General features: G+C 37.9%; 1 protein-coding gene across 1 annotated transcript in view; it reads left to right on the top strand.

The window, feature by feature from the left end:
* LOC125235424 overlaps window positions 1-23,697 on the top strand; it is a 38,250-nt gene that overhangs the window by 11,039 nt on the left and 3,514 nt on the right. Inside the window, exons 2-4 of the mRNA XM_048141982.1 lie at window positions 15,453-15,632; window positions 17,351-17,472; window positions 19,052-19,292. Of these exons, the coding sequence (XP_047997939.1) occupies window positions 15,453-15,632; window positions 17,351-17,472; window positions 19,052-19,292 (543 nt within the window). The remainder of the gene's footprint in view (window positions 1-15,452; window positions 15,633-17,350; window positions 17,473-19,051; window positions 19,293-23,697) is intronic.

Below are 23,697 nucleotides of genomic sequence, written 5' to 3'. Positions count from 1 at the left end.
CATTTTAATGTATGGGATTGTATGATCTTGTTATATTTAATCTATGGTTCTGCTTATCGCTCTTCTGTAGTGGCACCTCAGAGCTAGACTGCGTTTCGACCGCGGACGCGATTGTCTCTTCGGCTAGGCCAGCTGAATCACTCCGTTTACGTACTCAATATACGTGAAAATCGTGGGTTAAATTGTGGTGTAGGCGAGAGGCTAGCAACCCGTCACTGCAATGTCATAGTTTCGTTTTCTTTTAACCCCTTATTTGTCAAGAGTGGCCTTGAAGCTTTAGTAGTTTCATGTGCTCTGCCTACCCCTTTATGGGATACAGGCGTGATTGTATGTTGTATGTATATACGTGAAACCCGTGACAAGGAATACGTCAAAAAATTTATGGGTACCTGTAAGATCCAGGCCCGCCATTCAAATGCGTAAGTTGTGAATAATAAAAAACTTTGACACTGTTTCATGGAAGACCCCATAGTAGATGACGGGTATGTGACGTCTTCATGGCACCACTTTTCCATTATTACAATATGATAACTGGCTGATCATAAAAAATCGTATAATTTTCTTAAAAATATTAAGTTGGAGGGAAAGCGTTATCACGGTACCGTTTGAAGCTCGATTAGAGTAGCTGTATCAGCCTCTTTCAGTATACCTATCATATGTTTCATGCGAGTGTACAAGATGACATAATTTTATTTAGATCTTACTTAAAATCATCTATATTTTTTTCTTAGTGTATTTATGAAATACCCGATCTCAAAATATTTTTAATAGAACAAAAAAATCTGAATTAGTACTAAGATGATTTACATACTCAATGAGATACTCAATTATTTCCCAAAAGCTATTAGGCACATACGAAACGGCTTGAGTTTCAGTACCACTTTAGATTTGAAAGAAGGATGAAAGTTTGTTTGTAGTGACAGGTTGCTACTGTTGCTGGCCTATTGCCATCATAATCGCCTTCTACGAAGCCCACGGCAGGAAAAAGGATGGCGACATTCTTAACATTTGGCCACCAATTGGACTTCATGAATCTATAAGTATGTAAAAATTGCCCCAGTCTATTTCTATTGTATATACCTTTATTTAGCTATTTACTGCAGTGTTGTTGTGACTCCATACCTATTTAATAGGTTAATTACCTCAGTAGTTAGGTAGGTACTATAAATATGTGTATAAGGTAAATGCATTTATTTTGAAATTCAGATTAACTGCCATAGAAATACCAAATAGTCACTTGTTTATCATACTTATACTTGCGCATTTTATAGTATAAAACAATTGAATAAGCTAACAAACAGCATAAAAACTCGAATCGTACTTCAAATTAGGGAAAATACTTAACACAGGGCTCAGGCTATACAGGTTTTCTTAGGGTCACTTGCACCACCGAAAATGGAGGGTTAACCCCGAGTATAACCCACCATTTTATATGGAATTTGACAGTTGACAGCCCACTAACCTTGAGTTAACAGGGTGGTGCAAATGGCCCTTACTATGTTTTCGTTCGCTAAAAAATTATTGGTAAATATTAAGTAATATTTCATAACTTCCGGAAAGCACTTTGATACGAGACTGGATTTGAACTTACGAACCCGGGATTTAATTTTTCTTACTGTTATTATATTTAGGTACCCCACCGTCCCCACCCTAATAATATTAAATTATAACTTTTACTAGGTGGGGCATGGAATTATATAACACTAGCTTTTGCTCGCGTTAAATTCGGTAGTTGCGTAATACTGCATACAAACTTCCATCCCCCATTTTAGGGAAGTGGATAGTTAGAAAGAGAAAAAAGTAGCCTATGTCACTTATTGTCACTCTTCTATCCCTTCAACTATCTCGTCGTTTCGTCGCTCCGTTTAGCCGTGAAAGACGGACAAACAAACAGACACACACACGTTCCCATTTATTTAGTATGGATAAGTACGTAATTTATAATTGGTCTGTAATTTGTAATTCTTCCACTTATGGGGTTATAACGAGCTGATATGAAATATTTTCTTTTCAATAGCCGTAATTTCTGAAAACAAACAAGCTTTTGTATTTATCTATCTAGGTAAATTTTAAATTCTCGTTCAACATGAAAAATGTTAAAACTATGCTTAAGGTAGATACTAATGAAATTGGGTATATGGGCACTAGGGTGGAGCGTGCTTGTATGGAGAAAATTAAAAATTAGAAATTCATAACGGAATAGGTATCGAAAGTTGTGGAAAAAATTATAGATTATATTTCTGGTATCAAATTTAAAATTAGGTACTACTTTTAGCCCTCTACCAGCCGTAAAAGCAAAAAAAAAGGTAAAATTAACAAATAAATTAAATATGTCGGATGTCTATTTTTATTTTTTATTATTAATTTATGATATAAAAGAACCTGTTATTAAGTGAATTTAACCATAATAATGTTTAAATTTATTAAATAATAGTAAATAATGATACTTCAATATTTCATTTTTGACTCAATGATCACGTTATCATGCGAAATACGATAAACGAAGTAACAAGTACAATATATTTTTTGAGTTGTCTTTTATATGAAAGGACATCTTTAGATATAAATAAAATGCTTTGGGTTTTTGCGTTTTTTTTTATTTTTCCTACTTTTTCATGATGACCAAAAGTGACATATTAAGCGTTAATTGGGCAATTTAAGCATAATTTGAAGCGTTATAACCAAAAATTTTGGTTGGACTGATATGTTGTTTAATGTGCTATGAGTTTATTTCGATTGATAGCTTTTCTGTCACATGCTTAGAATATTTTTTTAAGCACGAGTTATATATAAATAGGATTTCTTGGAAAATTACAAATTTACAGTAAATTTAGGTCTCAGAAAAAAAATGTTTTAACGTAAAAAAAAAATGAAATTAAAATCATTTCTGATACCAAAGGTGGTGTTTAATATATATATGTAAAAAAAATATGTAAAATTAAAAAAATATATTTTGCAAAAAAATATGAATATTTTTTTATTAAATTAATGGTAGAGGGCCAAAAGTATATAACTAGATTTTTTTTATTATTTTTCTCATAATCTACATAAAATTAGGCATTCTTTGAGTGGTATTCAATTGCATATTTCCAAAATTTTTAAATTCGCTCCACCCTAATGGGCACACATACTAGTTATTTATGTGACTGGTGTATAATGAGAAGTATTAAAAGACTTGCCGAAAGGCGAGTTTAATAATAAGACAACACGAGTTTGTTAATGCCTCATTATGTACATAACTTTCGTACATATATACAATAAGTTTTTCATTAATGTAGATAAAAAATTATTACCTACTGCATCAGTTTGAATGCAAACGGTACCTATTTTAATTTTCACATGAAACATAACTCATGTTTTAATTTGCAGTGATTACTGAAAATTGCATCACGTTCTCTTAAATATGTCACATATATTTTAATGTGGGGTTTAGCATACGTCAATTCGAGCGAATATTTATGTTTATGGCTGTAATTAGGCGATAATGAACTAAAGACATGCTTTACAGTCACATGATTGGTTGGTGAAAGGAGGAAACTTATTTTATATTTTATATTGTCTATTAATGATATAATTATTTTGCCGTTTTTAAAATAAAGCAAAAATAGACATAATTACACCTCCGACAGAACTCGAATCTGCCTCCATTCATTTGGTCAGAACACTTCCGCCATCTTTAATTTTTTTTAATGCCAATCTTTAATTCAAATATTTACCTAAATCACCTAGACAACTGATAAAAAACAATGCTGAAACCTTCTCTAAAAGTTCACTCAATGTCATTCTTGCTATTAAATTATTAAACTTAGGTACTATTATTTTGAAACGCTTTTGAAAGATTTTTCAAAAGTTTAAAAACGTGAAAGCTCAATACCTCTTATATGTCGTTTGTTCTGATTTGTTTTTATTCGTATATAAATATTATATAACGGCCAGTGTGGGAGCGTCATAAACAATTGAATTTTTCTTCTCAAAAGTCCATTGTTTTATGACAGGATATTGGCCCCGTAGGCAAAGGAAACGTACCATACACATCACGTAGTCATGATTAATGGTAGTGACACAGACCTGGATTTAGCGTAGGTAATGGTTTAATGATCTAATGTGGACGTGTGGACAATTCGAAATGTGTGTTTAACTTATCGAACAGTCGGTACTTCCCATTTGATTCAATAGTCGCCTATGCATTTCATTTCAAATCCAAAAATTTTTACCGCCTCAATATTGAGACAGTAAAATATATGTATTTGAAGGAAACATCGAAAACATTAAAATAGAAAATTGTTCCTTACCTGGGGGCCGATTTTTGAGTCTCACGGCGTTCGAATTCAGAAAATTGACACTGAAAATAATAGGCAATTCACCGTTTTCAACCGGTATTTTAGTAGTACCCGGTAGTGAGACTCAAAAATCGGCCCCCTGCCTATATTTTGATTGATTAGGCACTTTAAGCATTCGTATTTGACTGATAACTTAGAATATAAAGTAGGTATTATATATATGATGATTATGATGATAGTAATAAGTTTTACCAACCCATTAGTGCCTTGATTAGCGAATTCAACAGGATTATGTTGCGTTGGTTGTTCGGCCATAATTTTCATATTTTTAACGTAATAATATTTTTTGTAAACATTTGAACTTCGTGCCCAGATTATCACAGCTCGTGATCTGATTCTGACTGTTTTGAAGGAAAATATCGCAAACGGACGTGATATACATTTAAGAAAACAATAACATTTACATAATATTATTTTTCCCCTCATTAAGTATGAATGTATCCTTACAAATGAGCTCATGATAGTAAGTTTAAGTAGTCCGGTCTGTATAGAATAGGGAAAATTTTTGTAAGTTATACCTACAACTCAAACGGAGATGAGGAAGTATAATTTGGTGGGGTCAGGGAACTGCTTGACATTGATACACTTTAGGTTTAAAGAACTTTATTTCTCAAAGAAAACATTTCGCTCACTGAGAAAATTACAGTATATACCTATGGGTACATATTATTAAATGAATGCTTGCTTATACTTTTTTGACGACCGGTCTGGCGCAGTCGGTAATGACCCTGCCTGCTATGCCGCGGTCCCGGGTTCGAATCCCGGTAAGGGCATTTATTTGTGTGATGAGCACAGATATTTTTTCCTGAGTCAGGGATGTTTTCTATGTATGTATTTATCTATATAAGTATGTATATCGTCGCCTAGCACCCATAGTACAAGCTTTGCTTAATTTGGGGCTAGGTTGATCTAAGGTGTCCCCCAATATTTATTTATTTATTTATACAACTCATACACAGATGAGGAAGTATAATTTGGTGGGGTCATAGAACTGCTTATTTAACATTGATACACTTTACTGATGCCTACAGCCTAGCAACATGCCAATGTCGGCAATGACTGACAAGCCAAATATCTCTGTCACACTAACGCAGAAGAGTGACCGAGACAGATGCTTTAACTATACTAAGTACGCTACGGTGCGTAAACGATTGACATGGTGATTAGGTAGGCAGAACCTACTGGTACCAAGAAAACTCACCACAAACTTTTATCTGTGTGAGTGACTTTGTGTGATTTCGTGAAAAACTGCGCAGGCGCATTGCGGGTAGTAATCGCTAGTTGGTTACCAAATGCGGAAATAACGGTTAAAGGGCGATAGTAATTTGTCGGCATTGACTTGGCAACAGGTTGGTCAACGACTCATTACATTAGGGGAGGACTTTTCGCGTAAATCTGACGAATATATTGATCAAGCTTTTTTATTATCATGATGACTATGTATGGTGTTTGGTTACTGTAATAATCAAAGAGACCTATATTCAGTAACACAGTTACCCGGCCTAATTTTTTGACCTAAATTCGCCGAGAAAAATAATGGTTCTCTTCAGTCTAAGGGTTATCAACTTATCAGTTTAGAACTAGAGTAATAGAACTGAGGATTCTATAAATAAAAATACGTTTGAACTGTTCGGAATTATCAAGCAACCTAATTGATGTAGGTATATTGATTGAGCTGGCGAGGTTGCGGAGGAGTGCTGAAACGTGCCTGCGACCTCGTCCTATAGCCCTGAGGCGGCAATCGAGGGGTTTTAGTGGGTAAACCGTGGGTCTCAGTAGCCTATATGGGAGTCCCACATAACGTGGTCCCTACGCCTGGGATGGTATGCGTGAAGCATTTCCCCTCGTTAAAAAAAAAGGTAAGTATATTGATTGAGTATGAATTACAAAAAGCACTAGTACCTAAGTATGTTGTAATTTTACAGTCAGTGGCGTTCAATTCCCGTCTCATTCTGAGTGATAGCTGCGATTAATTTGCTTGCTGGACTTGCCATGAGTTTAGGTAAACGACGATTACGTTATTGACAATTGCAGTTAAAAAATAATAGCTTGCAGCTTGGCACTGATGTAGTGATATTGAGTGGTGTGTTATTGAGATCTACTTCACACTGAGGCTAACATAAACATCAGACGTCAACTGTTGGGAAGGCTTCAAGCTCCTGAGGTCCGTATACAATCCATGTATCGTATTGCTTTAAAATTGGCAATAAGCCGATCTGCAATTGAAGATTATACGGAAATTTCTAGATCTGCATTAAAATTCCGCTGTCACCTGAGGAAGCCATAAGGAAAATGGAGGCCAATATACAGACAAACGTCCTAGGCTGGCTTTAGGGCTGACCAGAATTCAAATCAGGCTTTCCTCTTTGAAGATAGCGAATCCATAATTTGCGAGCTGATAGTCTGACCTTGAGCATATTTAGGAATGGCTGGTAGTTGCGGCCAGGTTACAAAAACTTATTGCACTGTTAAAGATACATAAAGCAGAGGCATTACTCAATATTTATAAGACATTTTACAAAGGTAAATGTAATGTAACTTATTTGAATACATGGGCTTGCAGGAGTTGCAGGCACGATCTGCCGGCCTAGCCGAAAAGACATTTATTGACCCTACTTGGCGACCCGGCAGTTTTGCTCTCTCTGCCACTACAGAAGAGCGACAGTGAGCTCTTAAATTGCGAGGATCTGTTAACTAACTGCTCTAAAAATAAAATATATGAAATAAAAATAAAATATACAGTAACTGAGAAGCTAAACGTTTCAATAGGAATATAATTGACAGTGTAAGCATATTTTGTCGCGCGAGCGTCAACACTCAAGGCAAATACTTCTGAGGCCGTGTCGTGATTTCTGAATTAGCCACTGATATGTCCCCAAAGAGAATTAACGTGTCTGAGCTCAGTTCGTGGTAAAATGCACGAGGAAAATTTTTATTTGGATAAAGTTTAATTATCATGTCGTGGATGAGCAATGAAAACTAACTAAATAAGGGTGAATTAACCAGCCACCTTTTGTCGAGTCTCTTTTCGTCTCTGCTAGTGACCAAGAGTAAGCCCATTTAGAATTTAAAAAACCGGCCAAGTGCGAGTCGGACTCGCCCACCGAGGGTTCCGTACAAACTTTTAATGGTCAAAATAATCTAATACTACTCATACTCTTTTATTTGTAACGCCATTTTACACGTCAAGATTTGATTTAAAAAAATAATATTCATACAACAATAATACTTAGAAAATAAATAGACAGAAGATTGAAATTACAAAAAGTTAGGCAATATTCACATAAAAAATTAACAAAATTATTTTTCTAATTAGGTAATAAAAAAATTATCATAAGTGTAGAACGGGTGCTCGACCAGCCAATTTTTTAAGCAATACTTAAAGTTCGACACTCTAGGTACTTCAACCACATATTGCGGCAATTTATTATAGACGGCAGGGTCCATCACATGTGTTAACTTGTTGGATTTCGCCAATATACGGTCGATACCTACTAACTTTCCGGCATTTAGAGTATTGTACTTGGAACACATGTTGTTAGTGTTGTCACAGAATATATACAAGTACAGAAGGCTCACTCCTTTGATGTTCACAAAATACCGCCATTCTAAATTATTACCTTCATTAACAAACGGACCGTACGCGAGCAGCCAACATTGCATTTTATTTCGCCGCGCGAAGGTCGTCGCCAATGAATGGGCCGCGAACTCGCGGCCGCTGACATGTACTTGTAGCGCGGCGATAGAATCGCGGAGTCAGCCACCCCTGGTTTTGTATGCTTCCAAGTTCTCTCTTACATAAATGGCTACCCGCATGATAACTATTGCAGGCAGTCTCAGGATTCTTATTTTTTAAAGAGTTCTTTGGCCGGGGTGTCTACAGGTACCTGAGTAACGATCCTGATAGCTCGTTTCTTAAAGCGAAAGACCCTCTTCCATTCAGCACAACGCGCAACGTCCCCAGAGCTCCACACCGTACTGTATTAATGAATGGACAGTGGCGAAATAGAATGTCCAGGCTACTTCTGGAGCCACAGACTTTGCAACTCGACCTAAGGCAAAGCACGCACTGCCCAGACTATCACACAGTTTATCTACTTGCTGGTCCCATTTTAAGCCGTGATCTGTAGTCGTGGATGCCATCTATAGTCCCGTCTGGCAGAAAACATGAAACTTGGCATGTATATAGCTTATAGGATTATAAGAAAAAAATGAAGTAGAAACACGCCGAGGTGTCAATGTTTCCCCTCCTCCCCACTTTTGTATCCCTGTTTTCAGTTTTTTAATATTTCCATGAAAACCGTAAAAGCTACAACAATAACGTCTAAGAGAAGTATATTTTCTATAAAATTCTCTACAATACTCTCTTTGGAAGTATATAGCTAGAACTTATAATTTTCAAACTATGCTCATTTTATTTTACCTTTGCCATATTTGTGTTTGGTGACCAGTAGGATAAGTAAGGCCCAGCGACTTTGCACTTTTGCCTGTGGCGATGCTGCTTGGCAAAATTGTTCCTTGGGTCAAACTGATCCGATTTATCCCAATAGTCATGAAATCGCACGTGACTACTCCCCACAAAGAGAAGGGGAAGGGGCCGGTTCCCTCGATGAAATCTATGCAACCGACGCCAACGACGCGCGCCAACGCCATCTATCAATGGCTATTTCACGAAATTGATGAACGCTCTAAGGAATAAGGGCTCTTAGTGTAGTGGTTATGCCAGTCGACACTAGATGGCAGCATTAAAAAACACTGGGTTACACTGTATGACATTTTTTCATTTCAACATTAAGTAAATAGCATTCGTTATAAGTAAATAGTATACGTTAATTCGTCGCTCAGTTTTGCCGTGAAGGACGGACAAATAAATAGACACACACACACTTTCCCGTTTATAATATTAGTATGGATTAAAATAAACATTAAGTTAATAAAAACAAAATGCAGTATTATTGTGTGCTACTTAAAACTTTCCTTGTTAGTATAAAACCCGGAGTTCTTAAAAAAAAAATAAGAAAGTAGAATCTTATAGAAAGAAATAAGCAGGTAAATAAAATCAAATAATCCATACTGATTAAACTGGAAAGTGTGTGTGTCTCTGTTTGTTTGTCCGTCTTTCAAGAGAAGCCGTGGGCAAAAGCTAGTAGAACATAAAAGAAAAAAAAGTAAATAAAAACATTAGTCTCTTTTCTCTGATAAAAATGCAAAAAGATTGCGTGAGCCGAGATTCGAACTCACGACACTCACGGCGCAAACGATTCCACCTAGAAGTCAAACCCGCTAGACCATTTGCACATTGTGTAAAACGGCGAATCTTCTGATTCTAATCACCAAATGCTAGTGCCGAAGTTTCGCGCGATGGATACGCGATGACCTTGAGCCATCGCCGTCGCGTCGCGTCGCCCGTCGCTCACGCAAGACAGAGCGTTACTCATTGTTCCTGCCGGTGAGTAAGGCAGCCAGAGCTCAACGAGGAAGGACCTACGGAACTAATTATGACAATAGATTGTCCTTTGAGTCGTCGGCACCCAGGCCCCTTCTAAGTACCTACAGGTTTGTACAAGTTTCTAATGAGTCGGCAACGCACATGTGCCACTCCTTGAGTGGCAGGCGTCCATAGGTTACAGTGACCGCTTTCCATCAGGCAGACCGTATGCCTGTTTCCCACCTACGTGGTACAAAAAAAACTGTCGTCGAATTCACCTTAAACATTAAAAACTAAGTCAAAATCGATTGATTCGTTCGGGAGCTATGATGCCACAGACAGACATGTCAAGCGTCAAACCTTAAATTATTATAAAACACTCCGTCGTTTTTGCGTTGGTGGTTAAAAACAAGAAACTTCCTTCAAAACTATAATAAAACACAACTTTCTATGAAAATTGGTCAAGTGCGAGTCGGATTTCGACATTTCCATACAAACAGGTCATGAGCGCCTGACGAAATGTAATGGCAACGTACATTAAATTTCGTACTTAGATTTCGCGTATATTTCGGAAACGATAAGAGATAGAGCAAAATGGACTTCTGATTTTGGTTGTCGATGGCACAATTTTTTTGTTTTCGTATATATACACCTTTTTTGGACCTATGTGGGCAATATTATGGTCAGTGAAGTTCTAAACGGTCTTAAGCGCCTCTTTTTTAGTAGGAACTTAAATCATTTTGGAAAATGTTTTTTTTTTTTTAACAATTTCTATAACAAACGAAACCGAAATTAATTTCTTTATACCTGTCCAACGCGATTACAACATTTTAAGACGTTTAGTAACTACTTGCAGCGGCAGTGAGTGAAATTCGTAATCTGAGTTTTTTCTCTTAAGTCCGACTTACGCTTGACTGTAGATTTCTAATAGGTTTTCCTGTAATCTACAGGTAGAGGGCTATCTTGTGTATTTTTTTGAAAATTTTACGCTAAGTAATTTCGGAGATAAGGGGGGGGAATGGTCATTTTTTGCGTATTTTCTTAAATTACTTCTAAATTACCAAAATAAAAAAAATAAAAAAAAATATACTTCAAATGCTTATAAAATGCTCTTTCATTTGATATGTAACACAATATAGTTTTAATAACTTTGATTTTTAATTTTCAATGTTACCCCCCAAAAGTGGCCCCTGTGATTAAATTTCATTTAATTAAATTACATGTCCGTCTTTGGGCCACAGGTTTACATATGTGTGCCAAATTTCAAGTAAATCGGTCCAGTACTTTCGGAGAAATCGGCTGTGACAGAGGGACAGACAGACACGCGAGTGATCCTATAAGGGTTCCGTTTTTCCTCTTTGAGGTACGGAACCCTAAAAAGTAAGATGATAAATTTGCAAGGAATGAAATGCACTCTGTGCACCCAGCTACCGCATCATCATCATCATCATGTCAGCCCTTTAACGCCCACTGTTGAGCATAGGCCTCTCTTCTAGTACGCCATGTATCCCGGTCCTGAGCTAGTCTCATCCAGTTGTGACCCGCAACCTTGCGGATGTCGTCCACCCAACGAGCTAACGGATGCCAAGCGCTTCTTACGTCTGTAAGCGGCCACCATTCCGTTAACATTTTAGTCCACCTACCATCACTCTGCCTAGCAACATGTCCCGCCCAACTCCATTTTAGTTTGGTAATGACGAAACCAACGTCTTGCACCTTGGTGCGACGACGGATCTCGACATTCCTTACCCGATCTCGAATCTTGATACCGAGCATGGCACGCTCCATGGCTCTCTGTGCAACTCGGATCTTATGCACAGCCTTCTTAGTAAGCGTCCATGTTTCAGCACCGTAGGTCATGGTGGGCAGGACACATTGGTTAAAGAGGCGGGTCTTCAGGCATTGTGGAATGTTAGCAGGTTTGAGGATGTCCGCCAACTTGTTAAATGCCGCCCAACCCAGCTGGGTTCTCCTAGAAATCTCCTTCTCCTGGTGTGTTTTGTCAAAAGATAGAATATGTCCAAGATATACGTAATGCTTCACAAACTCTAGTTCTTCGTTCCCCACCATAATGGCTGGAACCGAATCACCAGAGACCTATCTTCAATAAAGCATGGTACAGGTCTTCGACCATGCCTTGGAGATCTTCTAGGGTCTCGGCAAACAATACAATATCGTCGGCAAATCTCAAATGCGACAAGAAGACCCCATGGATGTCGATACCGGTTTGAGTACCGGCTACCACAGGGGTATTTGAAGTAAAAACCTACCAAGGTATGCACATTATCGTTCGAATTAAATAGATTACTTAACTCTGATATGATTTGTTTAAATATGACAAATAATCGGAGGTATGAATATTGTAAAATGGACTATCGTTCAAAATATTTCACTTAACACCCTTATTGCACTATGGAGCATAGTCCATTTTTTATAAAAAAGAAAACAAAGACAGTATTTACATTACCGTACACGGTAATTTGAGAAACAATCGTGCAATTGCATCTCTGCAAACACCAAGATTATGAAAACCAAGTAATTATAGCTATGTCACGATCTAATAATTACAAGAGCAGTAAAAGTAAATAAGGAAAGGACATCTCATAATATAATAGCTACTAGTATACTATCACGTTAAGATAAGATAATGCAAAAAAAAATATAGGACATTCTTACACAGATTGACTGAGGCCCACGGTAAGCTCAAGAAGGCTTGTGCTGTGGGTACTCAGACAACGATATATATAATATATAAATACTTATATACATAGAAAACATCCATGACTCAGATAAAAAGAAAATTCACTGAAAATATCCACACATCTACATTACCTCTATAAAGTTGACCTTAGAGCGACGTTACGTAAGTTTGTTACATGCATAAAGTTCAACTTCAGTATTCACACATGCTTTTCGCCTAGAGTTGTACAACGCTAAAATGTCGTGTCAAGTGTTACATCAAGTAGGGCTTACCTCAAACCAGCCACGTTCAATGTGTTGCCTCTCTTACGGATTTGCAAAATTGTACGTAAGTGTAACAGGGTGGCAACGATTCGAACATGGTTCTCGGTAGGTCCTCTGATTGGGATATGTACCTATGCCTTGGTTACCTATCAAATGAAATTGGCAACCATTATTTATTTATTTATTTATTTTTTTGATTTTTTTGTGTTTTATCGAGTTTCGGAAAAACGATAATGTGGGATAGCAAAGCAAAGTAGCGACATTTCAAAAATATGGTAAACAATGTATACTTATGGATTATAAAAAATCGGTCAATCGTTCTCGGACAAGTGATAATCGGACAAGGGATTTTCGAAACTTCGATAGGTTACCGTACATGCCTTACTACCGGGTTGGTGCAAGGTCAGCGTAGTCACCGTCCGTCGTCCTTGATGCTGCTCTTGACAGTGACTCCAACCTCGAAACCACAATGAATTCAGCACAATATCGTAAATGGGTTTTATGTCCAAGTAATGGTAATCTCGGGACAATGAAGGCACTCCTTCGGACCGCTATAAAACGGATCAATGGGACAATTGGAATTAAATCTGAATAATTACTTCCGTGACCGCAAATGACCCTTTGACGGAGTTTAATTCAATAATTCTGAAAAATATTGTGGGTAATGAGGCGTATCTAGTAAACATACATATGTACGTACGTCGATAGAAATGTCTTCGAAATGTAGCCTTCGTCTAATATTGCGGATGTTAGAAATATAAAAAAGCTCGTTAGACTCTTAAATAAACCTCGTTTGATTTAGGTATAATTATTGCAATATTTGTTTAAATCCATTAAGTTCCTTAAAAAAAAAAAACGATTAATTAATTATTTTATCTCTGGGACAAGGGGAGACAAAATATAAGTAATTAAAATTTAACGTTGTTTTTAAGTAGGTAGGTTTAAGTATTGGCTGACTGATACATGAAAACAATGCGGTTAAGAATGTGAAGGAAAAATATACTTGCGATAAAACAATTGAACTACAAATACAATTGTTAATGCTGAAAAAATCTAATCTTTAAACACTTGTTGACTTGTTTACATAAAGTACTTCATCTAGTGACGCATGGATCACAGGCATTTGCTTTAATCGACTTCAAGTTTCTTATTAGTCCTTCATTATACCTACTCGAAACGAGAATTGATTATTATAGAGGAAGATTTACGTACTCGAGTATAGGGTAAAAAGAGGTTATCATAGCGTCACTTTTTGAGATACTTGCGTTTTTCTTCTTTTAGACTTTCTAAAAGAAATAAAACGTTTTGTAATACCTACCATAAATGCGGAGGTAGGTACATCAAACTCTCAATTGATTCATGGTGGCAATTCTTTAGCTACTTTCCATTTCAAGGCTACAAAAAAACTCACTCTTTTTGCTTGTAAACTGAGATGCCAAGTTTTTATAGGAATTAAACGAGTCAAAGAATCGATTGTACTAAGATCAACTAATTTGTGTGGAACAGCGCGTAAAATTGACATTTGTAAGTGCAAGAAGTAATTACTGCCCTATATTTACTTTTTTGTCGCTTTTAAAACCTTTTTGTTAGCGAGTCGTCTGATTGTACAAACGAGTACCAGCCTACTCCATTCAGCCAGCTTGAGTTAATCCAACCGTACTAAGTATGAATTACGATAAAACTAGAGTATTTTCACCACACCAACTGGCAAAGGCTTTATTTGCTATTCGAAAACAGATAGCAAAATTGCATTTTATCCACAAGAGTGCAAAGTAATTTCATACAAATTTTAACTTGATGTCTTAAGCTTAGCTGGCGGGTCGAATTTACCAATAATTAATGATGATTTTGAATCATAAATATTGAATAAATTGATGGTTTAATTTAGTTTGACGTTTTATAGTTAGTATTTTGTTCGTAATTGGTGTGGTGAAAAATTTTGTGTTTCACTCGGTAGCAAAGTTTGTTTAACCTTCGTGCCTTGAAACCCTCGCAACGCTCAAGATTCGCTACGCTCGCGGTTCAATATTGGAACCTTTCGCTTGCTCGGGTATCAATATTGGCACGTGCGGTCAAACAACAACTTTGCCCCCTTGTAACTATTTTACGTAACACATAACTATTTTACGTAACTCGTAACAAAAGAAAAGTCAAGTTAGACTGAAATAATTTAAACCGTCATTGCCATAAAAATAACTCTAGTCTTTATTCGTAGCCATCCATATATTAATATTACATTGTTATAAAACTAATTAGGTATTGACTACTTGGGGCATTCAGTAATATTAATATTTTAACAACCAATGTTCTTAATGAGAAGAAATCAGTTTTAATGGGCAGTAAGTAAACGTAACGATCATTTGTCTTGATGAGTTTGACATGTGCGCATGCAAATTTCTCACATTTCCTCATTGTTTAGGAGTGACGCCATTGATGTGTGTAATGACAGACTTAAACTTAGATGCATACGTTTGACTTAGATCGTGACTAAAGTTATGCATTGCATTTATTCTTAATTTCCACTCCTTCGTAAAATCTTCGGTCCGATTCGAACTTTACTATACGTATGATATTAGATCTTGATAAGATATGTGTTATTAAAAGTAACATCCTACTCATATCTTAAAGGTATTGTTAGAATACGACAGCGTGACGTAGAATCGTAAACAATAATACCTAACACTGAATCTGTTAAAAATATGTATTCCTTAAATTTCCAGATCTCCTCTACGAGAACTACATTCCAAACGACCCTGAGAAGCAAGATGTTATCCTCCGGAAGCTCTCCGACTATTGCGGCAAAAGCGTCTTCAACTACACGACCGAAGATGCAGAACCACCCATCAAGTGGGACTTCTACCATTCATTCTTCTTCTCTTATACTGTCGTCAGTACAATCGGTAAGAAAATTATTTTTACCGTCTTTTAATCGGTATTAGGTAACTAGGTCTACCTAGTTACCTAATAGGAATTCAGGAGCACCTAGTGATCTATCAAATGATATGACCTAATGCTCGAATCGAATATCAATACTTCACAAAAAAAAAACAACTCTTTTTTCTACATCCCGTCAGTCAAGTAAGTCTAACTCAAAAATATATCAAGCGATATTTTAATTTTTTCACAACAATTTTCGTTGAAAGCATTTGAATTTGAAGATGTTCTAGTCTTTTGGGGTTGTTATTTGCTACTAAACTTAACTTTTACGAAAACAACATGTTCAGTACAGATGGTGTTTTTTTTTACGCACTAGTGCGAGAAGTGGATCATTAGGTATATGTCAGGTTGAAACTTCGGATGGCCATCTGCACTGAAAAATGTCGTACGATACTCGCGCGAAAAGAAATTCGTAAATAGTGTCGATTTAACACTCCCCTCTGTCGTGTTTTAATTTATCGCCACTGGTTTCGAACTTCCTTTTTTCCACACTTGTATTGAAATATACTATTTCATCATTCTCGGTGCTTTTTTTTCGTATCGATTAATGTGGTCAAAAATGTAGTTATTGACATAGCAGCTTTATAGTGTCCGAGTTGGCAGTGACTCGTAGACTGCAGGGCACGGTCCTGACAAAACTGAGCTCCGTTTTGCTCCGTACTGGTCGATTTTTAAAGTTCCCATAGAATATTCACTTTACGATGATAAAACTTTTTAACAAAAAATAAAACCGCCTTCAAAAATAAGCGCGTTACAAAACACGGAGAAACTAAAAAGCCAAAAATAATAAACCTTTCAATTCAGATTTCTTATCGTATTGCAATAAGCTAAACATCCAAATTATAAACAAATCAATTATTTTTGGAGTCGGTACCAGCCTGTGTATGGTTGGGTGGGGCAGGCAAACAGGCAATAGCAAGGCGACGAACAGGTCTGGTACCGACTACAAAAATAATTGATTTGTTTATAATTTGGATGTTTAGCTTATTGCAATACGATAAGAAATCTAAATTGAATTGAAAGGTTTATTATTTTTGGCTTTTTAGTTTCTCCGTGTTTTGTAACGCGCTTATTTTTGAAGGCGGTTTTATTTTTTGTTAAAAAGTTTATTTATTTGTTGATTTTTAGTGGTTCCTAGTGATATTATATGTATCAGTCCGAATACATGTACAGTAGTGAAAGAATTATCCTTTAAATCCTAACCATTGAGGAGTTGACCTTCCATCATCAGCTCAGTTGATTTTTAGTGGTTCCTAGTGATATTATATGTATCAGTCCGAATACATGTACAGTAGTGAAAGAATTATCCTTTAACTCCTAACCATTGAGGAGTTGACCTTCCATCATCAGCTCAGCCACATAAAATTATTACCATCAGACGTAAATACTGGTGTACCTTTGAAAAATAGACTACAAACATTACATGTGCCTATAACATTTGAAGAGTTCCCTCGATTTCTCCAGGATCCCATCATCAGACCCTGACTTGGTGCCAATGGAACCATCTCGGGGTTATACCGGTTCGATCAAAAAAAAAATTTTGAAAATCGGTCCACGATTCTCGGAGATATCGAGTAACATACATACAAAAAAAAAAAAATTCAGTCGAATTGAGAACCTCCTCCTTTTTTGAAGTCGGTTAAAAATCTATAAAAACTAAATATGTTCCATTTACTTCCAGGTTACGGAAACCTGGCACCGACTACCCACCTCGGCCGCATTCTCATGATCTTCTACGGCCTGTTTGGTATCCCCATCAACGGTATCTTGCTCGCTAACCTTGGCGAATACTTCGGATTGCAGGTGAGATGCTATTCCATTTATTTTTATAGGTAAATCATGAGCTCTTGCTTATAATGAAGAATGTTAAGTACTAGTATAGCTACTGTATTTATTGTTAAAAAGAGATGCATGACGCGAACAGAATTATGACGCTTAATGAAAGCGTTGTTTATGAGTTGTAATTGAAATTGTATTATTTTCCTTTTTATATTGTTTATTTAATAAAAAAATACATTTAAAAATTTGCACTGAAATATATTTTTTAATACAGTTGCTCAAAAAGTGCCCGTTTTTTGGCTGTTTAGCGTGCGAGAAGTTGTATTTTACGAACTAGTGCGTAAAAAGTATATACGTTCCATTTTACGACTACTTACCGAGCTGTTTTCATATTAGTCTAGTTTACTAAGACAGAATAAAACTATAAACATACTATTAAGTGATTAATATTTAAAACGTTAATATTTCATGTGTAATTGTTTAGTTTTAGTCATACTAAACATAATTTATAAAATGGTTTATACATTGAAAAATCGGTCATAATGAGTAGTGTAAACAGAACATGATTGGAACGAAACGCGTCTTCTACTGTCAAAGTAGAGGCGTCTACCATGTTTTAACTTAATGCACGTTCAAAAAACCTCAATATGTTACGCGATTTGTCATAATTATTTTACGTTATTTGCAATACGTCGGGGCATAAATGGATCGATTAAATTAAAATGTAGTTGTACATTAAACAATCGTCCCAAATCGTAAATGTTTATGTTTTTATGGCACCCAATGAAATAAATTATGTTAGATGAATAGCAAACTCAAAAATATGCACGCAAGTTTAAAAGCTTCAAAAATACGCCTTTGAATTGTCAAATAATCCGTCAATGTCCATGGGAAAATTGATAGTTCGGATTGTTTTATTTCGTTGTAAGTAAGTAGTAGTGTTTTTTCGCAACTGTATTAAAAAACGTCGTTCGTCACACGTGCGAGAATGTCATTCTTCACTCGTCCCGAGATTTGCCACTCGCGTGCCGCTCGTGGCAAAATGTCTCGGGACTCGTGAGGTAATGACATACTTCTCGCACTTGTATCGTAATGTACTATTTCAGTACAGATGGTGTTTTTTACGCACTAGTGCGAGAAGTGGTTCATTATATGTCAGGTCGAAACTTTGGAGGGTCATTTGTACTGAAAAATGTCGTACTATACACGTGCGAAAAGGAAATTCGTAACTCGTGTCGATTTAAAACACTCCCTTCGGTCGTGTTTCAACTTATCGCCACTCGTTTCGAACTTCCTTTTTTCGCACTTGTATCGTAATGTACTATTTAATACAACACTTATGGAATATTTCGCCCTTTAAAATATTCTTTTTTAGCGGAACATTATTGTCTTAATTTGTTAAAACCTATATTTGTATGAGTTTTGAGATACTTTTCCGTATAAAGCTGTCGGCAATAGTTAGCAAATGTAGCAATCAAGCCAAAATAGTATAACGCCTTGTCCCAAAATACGAGCAATGGTAATGATCGTCATTTGTTTCCAATTTATGTTTTTCCATATTTAAAGCCACTTTAAATTGTTATATTATGTTTTACCATTTCAGCTCATCTCAGTATATCGCAAATACAAAAGACGGAACGAGAAACGAGCGAACAACTTGGGCTACTTCTTTCACAACCTTGGCATGCTGGGTCAGATCTTCCTGTACCTGGTGCCTGGTTTCCTCTTCTTCATCTTTCTACCCGCTTGTATCTTCGTGGTATTTGAGGGGTGGGATTACGTCGCGTCTATCTACTATGCCTTTGTTACTCTCACTACTATTGGATTTGGTGATTTAGTCGCAGGTAACTTTAATTAAATATTAAAAATAAATGATTTTACTAGTCCCTTCTTGCAACAATTAATGTAAAAATGAATGGAATTAGCAAACTACACAGCAAATTATACCTATATAACTGTATGCCTACTTTTATTTATTTATTTATTTATTTCAAAAATAGTGATACAGCATGACAGTATTAAATACTAAATCACTGCAAAACTAAAAACTAAAAACAAGTACAAAACATTTTTTATACATGATAAACTGTTGAAAGACGTACATCCATCCTCTCGCAGAACCTCAATAATTCATCGCGCACAGCACTCCATCTGCCAGCAAATAAATCGCACTCAGGTGCTGATGCTAAGAGAGCATTCAGGAGGGGCAAAGGGCGAACAAGAGGGGATTTTCTGTGAGACACGGTTCGTGATACTGGGCCTACAAATAAACCACGATCACGAGGCCGGAAATTGACTCTGGTCGGCATAGGGACATAAAGGCGCAGTAATTGCGCTACGAGTTCAGGACAGTCTGATTCACCTCGTAAGACGCCACAGGCTGTAGTGAGATGCTTAAAATTTCGTCTTACCTCTAAGGAGTTGAAGCCTAAACAACCAAGCAAATATTTGGTTGGATATAAAAAGGGTAATACCCAAACTCTTTTTTATATAAGAACCGGAGGAACACTTTCTGTATTCTCTCCAGGAGCAGGATGTAGGATGCCTCATAAGGATTCCAAACAGAGGAAGCTGCTTCAAGCTTACTACGGACTAATGAAGTATATAGAAGCTTTACAGTATTCGAGTCTTGAAAATCCCTCGCGTTCCTAATAATGAACCCTAGCCTCTTGTAGCAGTCACGAGCTAATGTTATCATATGCTCGTGGAAGTTTAGATGCGAATCGAGAATGACGCCCAGATCGCAAATAGTGTCAACCCGGGGTAATGGCTCCGATCCCAGGTAATATTCATAGTAAAGCGGATGACGAGCCCTGCTGAATGTCATAACGGCACATTTAGAGGCATTAAACGTCAGCTTATTTTGGAGACTCCATTGATGCACTCTGTCCACATCTACCTGGAGAGATACACAATCCGAGACCTCTTGGACACCGTAAATGACTTTGAGATCATCAGCATAAAGCAAGCACCGGGCAAATTTTAGAGTTGTTGCTAGATCATTTATCATGATTCCAAAAAGCAACGGTCCAAGTATCGAACCCTGGCTAACACCAGAGCGAGTGTGAAAGGTTTTAGATACGAAACAGCCGTGTTGCACATACTGTTTCCTGTCAGCCAAGTAGCTCGCAAAAAATCGGAGCAGCTGTGGAGAAAACCCAATACTGCACAGCTTGGCCAACAAGACGTCATTATCTACTTGATCAAAGGCTTTTTTAAAGTCTAAGTACAACACGTCTACTTGTATGCTCTTGTCTAGGTGACTCGCTACTGAGTCAGCCAGGGTTAACAGATTAGTTTCCACTGACCGCCGAGACCTGAAACCATGTTGGGAGTCACAGAGGTAAGGCCCAATTTGGTGGGCAAGAAGTCGATTTATAGTAGACTCAAAGACTTTGGCCACCGACGAGAGGATAGCAATAGGTCGATGATCCTCAACCAGGGTGTTATTGCCAGTTTTAGGTATAGGCTTAACTCTCGTTATTTTCCATTTAGTTGGATACTGCCCGGTACTTAAGACCAAGTTGAAAATGTGCATCATAGGTGCCAAAAGCCACTCTTTGCAACCTTTTAAAATAAAAGCAGGGAGATTGTCAGGACCAGGTGAGCTTCGTGCTTTTAGACGACCCAACGACACTTCAATATCTGTCTTCGAAATATTATTAATATGGACATAATTCGCGTTACAACCCCGGTCCTCGAGTAGAATTCTTTGGGAATCCAGATGAGGTTCCTCAGGATGAAAGACCGACGAAAAGTAATTAGCAAAAGCTTGAGCCGCATCGCTACCTTGAAATTCTTCCCCGTTATAAGAGACTAAGGACTCGAAGCCACCTTTAGCTCTGAGGCTACTAATATGTTGCCAGAAAGCACGGGGATTGGCATTAAGCCTACCTTCCATTTCACTGGTGTAATTATCATAGGCGATATTTACACGAGATTTGATGTCAGCTCTAAGCCTCGAAAAAGAGTTGTACACAGATCTATCTCCACTACGCTTCCAGTCTCGATGCAAGCAAGCTTTAGTCCTAATATCACGAATAATATCCGACGTGAACCAGACCGGATAGCGTCGGCTAGGTTTGTTAGATCTCAGCTTTCTAGGAATGCTGCTATCAAGGAGACTGTAAACAACTTCGTAAAATGACTTTACAGCCGCATTGACATCATGCGTACCAAGGACCTCATTCCACGATACCTTGGAAAATAATTTATATAAAAGGACATAGTTTCCTTTGGCAAAATTCCAGTCTTGGCTGGAGTCAACGTTGCTGGGTTCTGAAAACAGAGGACTATGTTCGGACGGTTTAAGCGGCACAGCAATTTCCAGCGGAGGATGATACGCGTCTCGATGAGGTACTAGGCCCCCGTCGTCTATCTCACTAACCCTTACTCCACTGGAATGACCTCGCACCAGCACAACATCTAACACTCCTCCAAAAGCATTCACCACGCCATTCGTCTCATTCAGATTACAAACTGTAGTAAAGTAACAGAAGTAGCTAAGTATGTTAACAGAAGAGTATTTAGGATTTAAATTTAAGTCACCAAGAATCACAACAACACCATTTAGAGAGTCAATGATAGATTCGACTTTATGGAAAAAACGCATGTAAACGTCGTCAACGGCTCTAGGGGGTATATAAATGACACACACGTGACAGGCCGTTTGTTTCAGCGAGAATGACGCCCATAAGTCTTCACATTCGGAGGTCTCCAGCTCTGGTCTACGCCGCAGAACGATACCTGGCCGTGCCACCAAGAATACACCTCCACCTTGTTTCCCAGTGGCACGGTCACGCCGGAGTATACACCAACCATCACCAACCAGTTCGGAATCATGTACACAGTCAGACAGCCAAGATTCTGTTACACCCACAATATCACAGTCAAGTGTAGGAGTTGTATTCCGAAAACTTTTCAGCTTTGTATTAAGGCCCCTGACATTTTGATATATTATGGTTAGGGTCGGGAAAGCAGGGAACTTACTTGGCTTGCACCGGCTCAATACTTGATCTTCGAAATAACCACATTTTGACTCTAGCGTTTTCGGGCCAGGATTCAGCAGAGATACATTTGTCATAGTGAGTAGCAGGAACGCTTATTTTAAACGATTTGTAGTTTCCTTTTGGCTTGAGCTCTTCAACAATGCAGTCAGCATTTGGGCATAATGTCTTGAGATATTCACGCACTTCGTCGGCCCCCGATACCATATTCCATAAATGGATATACCTACGCAACTCAACTGCTTTCAGGGTAGTAATATCAGGACCGCCAGTACAGCGTATGGATGTCAGTCGCCTTTGCTTCATAGCGTCTTTAGAGGGCGCCCGGCTGGGCTCGACATGATCATTAGTCTCCTTACGATTGCTTTCTGCATGCTCGATTTGTTGGGTATTCTCGTTGGGTTGGGCATTCTCCGGAAGTACAGTTTCCGAGGTGTTATATGGTGGTGTTCTATCCAAAGTCTCGACATTCTTAGGCGGCTCATTTCTAGTAATGACTTTCTTGGTACATGCGAATTCATTCTTATTATTACCAGCCATGCAAGAAGTTCGCAATGGGAGACATGTACTTGCAGCTCCACCCGACTTCACTATCTCGTTAAAGAGGGGTGGTGGGCTCGAAGTCATTGGCAAATTGCGGGACCGGATTAAACCCTCCACTTCCTGCAATCTTTCACTTACCATTTCTATTTTGTTTGTACAAGTGGTAAGGATCGCATGGTACCCGTTAATGGCAGTAAGGGCATCAGCCAGCCGCTCTGATAATGAGGTTATCTGTTCCCGAAGCAACTGGACCTCCAAATCGTTAGGGAAGACTCCTGAGGTGTCTTTCGCAGGGGAGTCCTGCATCATGCGCGGTTGCTGCTGGAATTGCACGGTCTGCAAAGGCGGAAGAGCCAGGCCAGTCGGCGAGGACGGTGGGGGCTTTGAACTAAGGAGGGTTTGCGCAATGCCACATTTTTAATGCACGCTGGGGTTCCTACCGGAGTTTCACAGTTGAACCCACCCTTTTTCGCAGCGCAGACACATTCAGGACAAACCCAGGTAGCCTTTTCAACCGGCGAGAGATATCTGCCGTTACAGTCGTAGTGGTACAATTTCCTACATGTTGTGACCATGCACTCCAGGTACTCCTCCCCCACTGCCAGCTCTAGCTGACAACCACTGCACAGCATACTGTTATTTAAGTCCTCCATGTCAATCCGGGACTTGCGATTCTATGCAAAGACGCGTTGCAAAAGTG

This window comes from Leguminivora glycinivorella, chromosome 17, assembly GCF_023078275.1.
Source record: "Leguminivora glycinivorella isolate SPB_JAAS2020 chromosome 17, LegGlyc_1.1, whole genome shotgun sequence".
NCBI lineage: Eukaryota > Metazoa > Arthropoda > Insecta > Lepidoptera > Tortricidae > Leguminivora > Leguminivora glycinivorella.
This window is presented reverse-complemented; position numbering and strand designations above follow the sequence as displayed.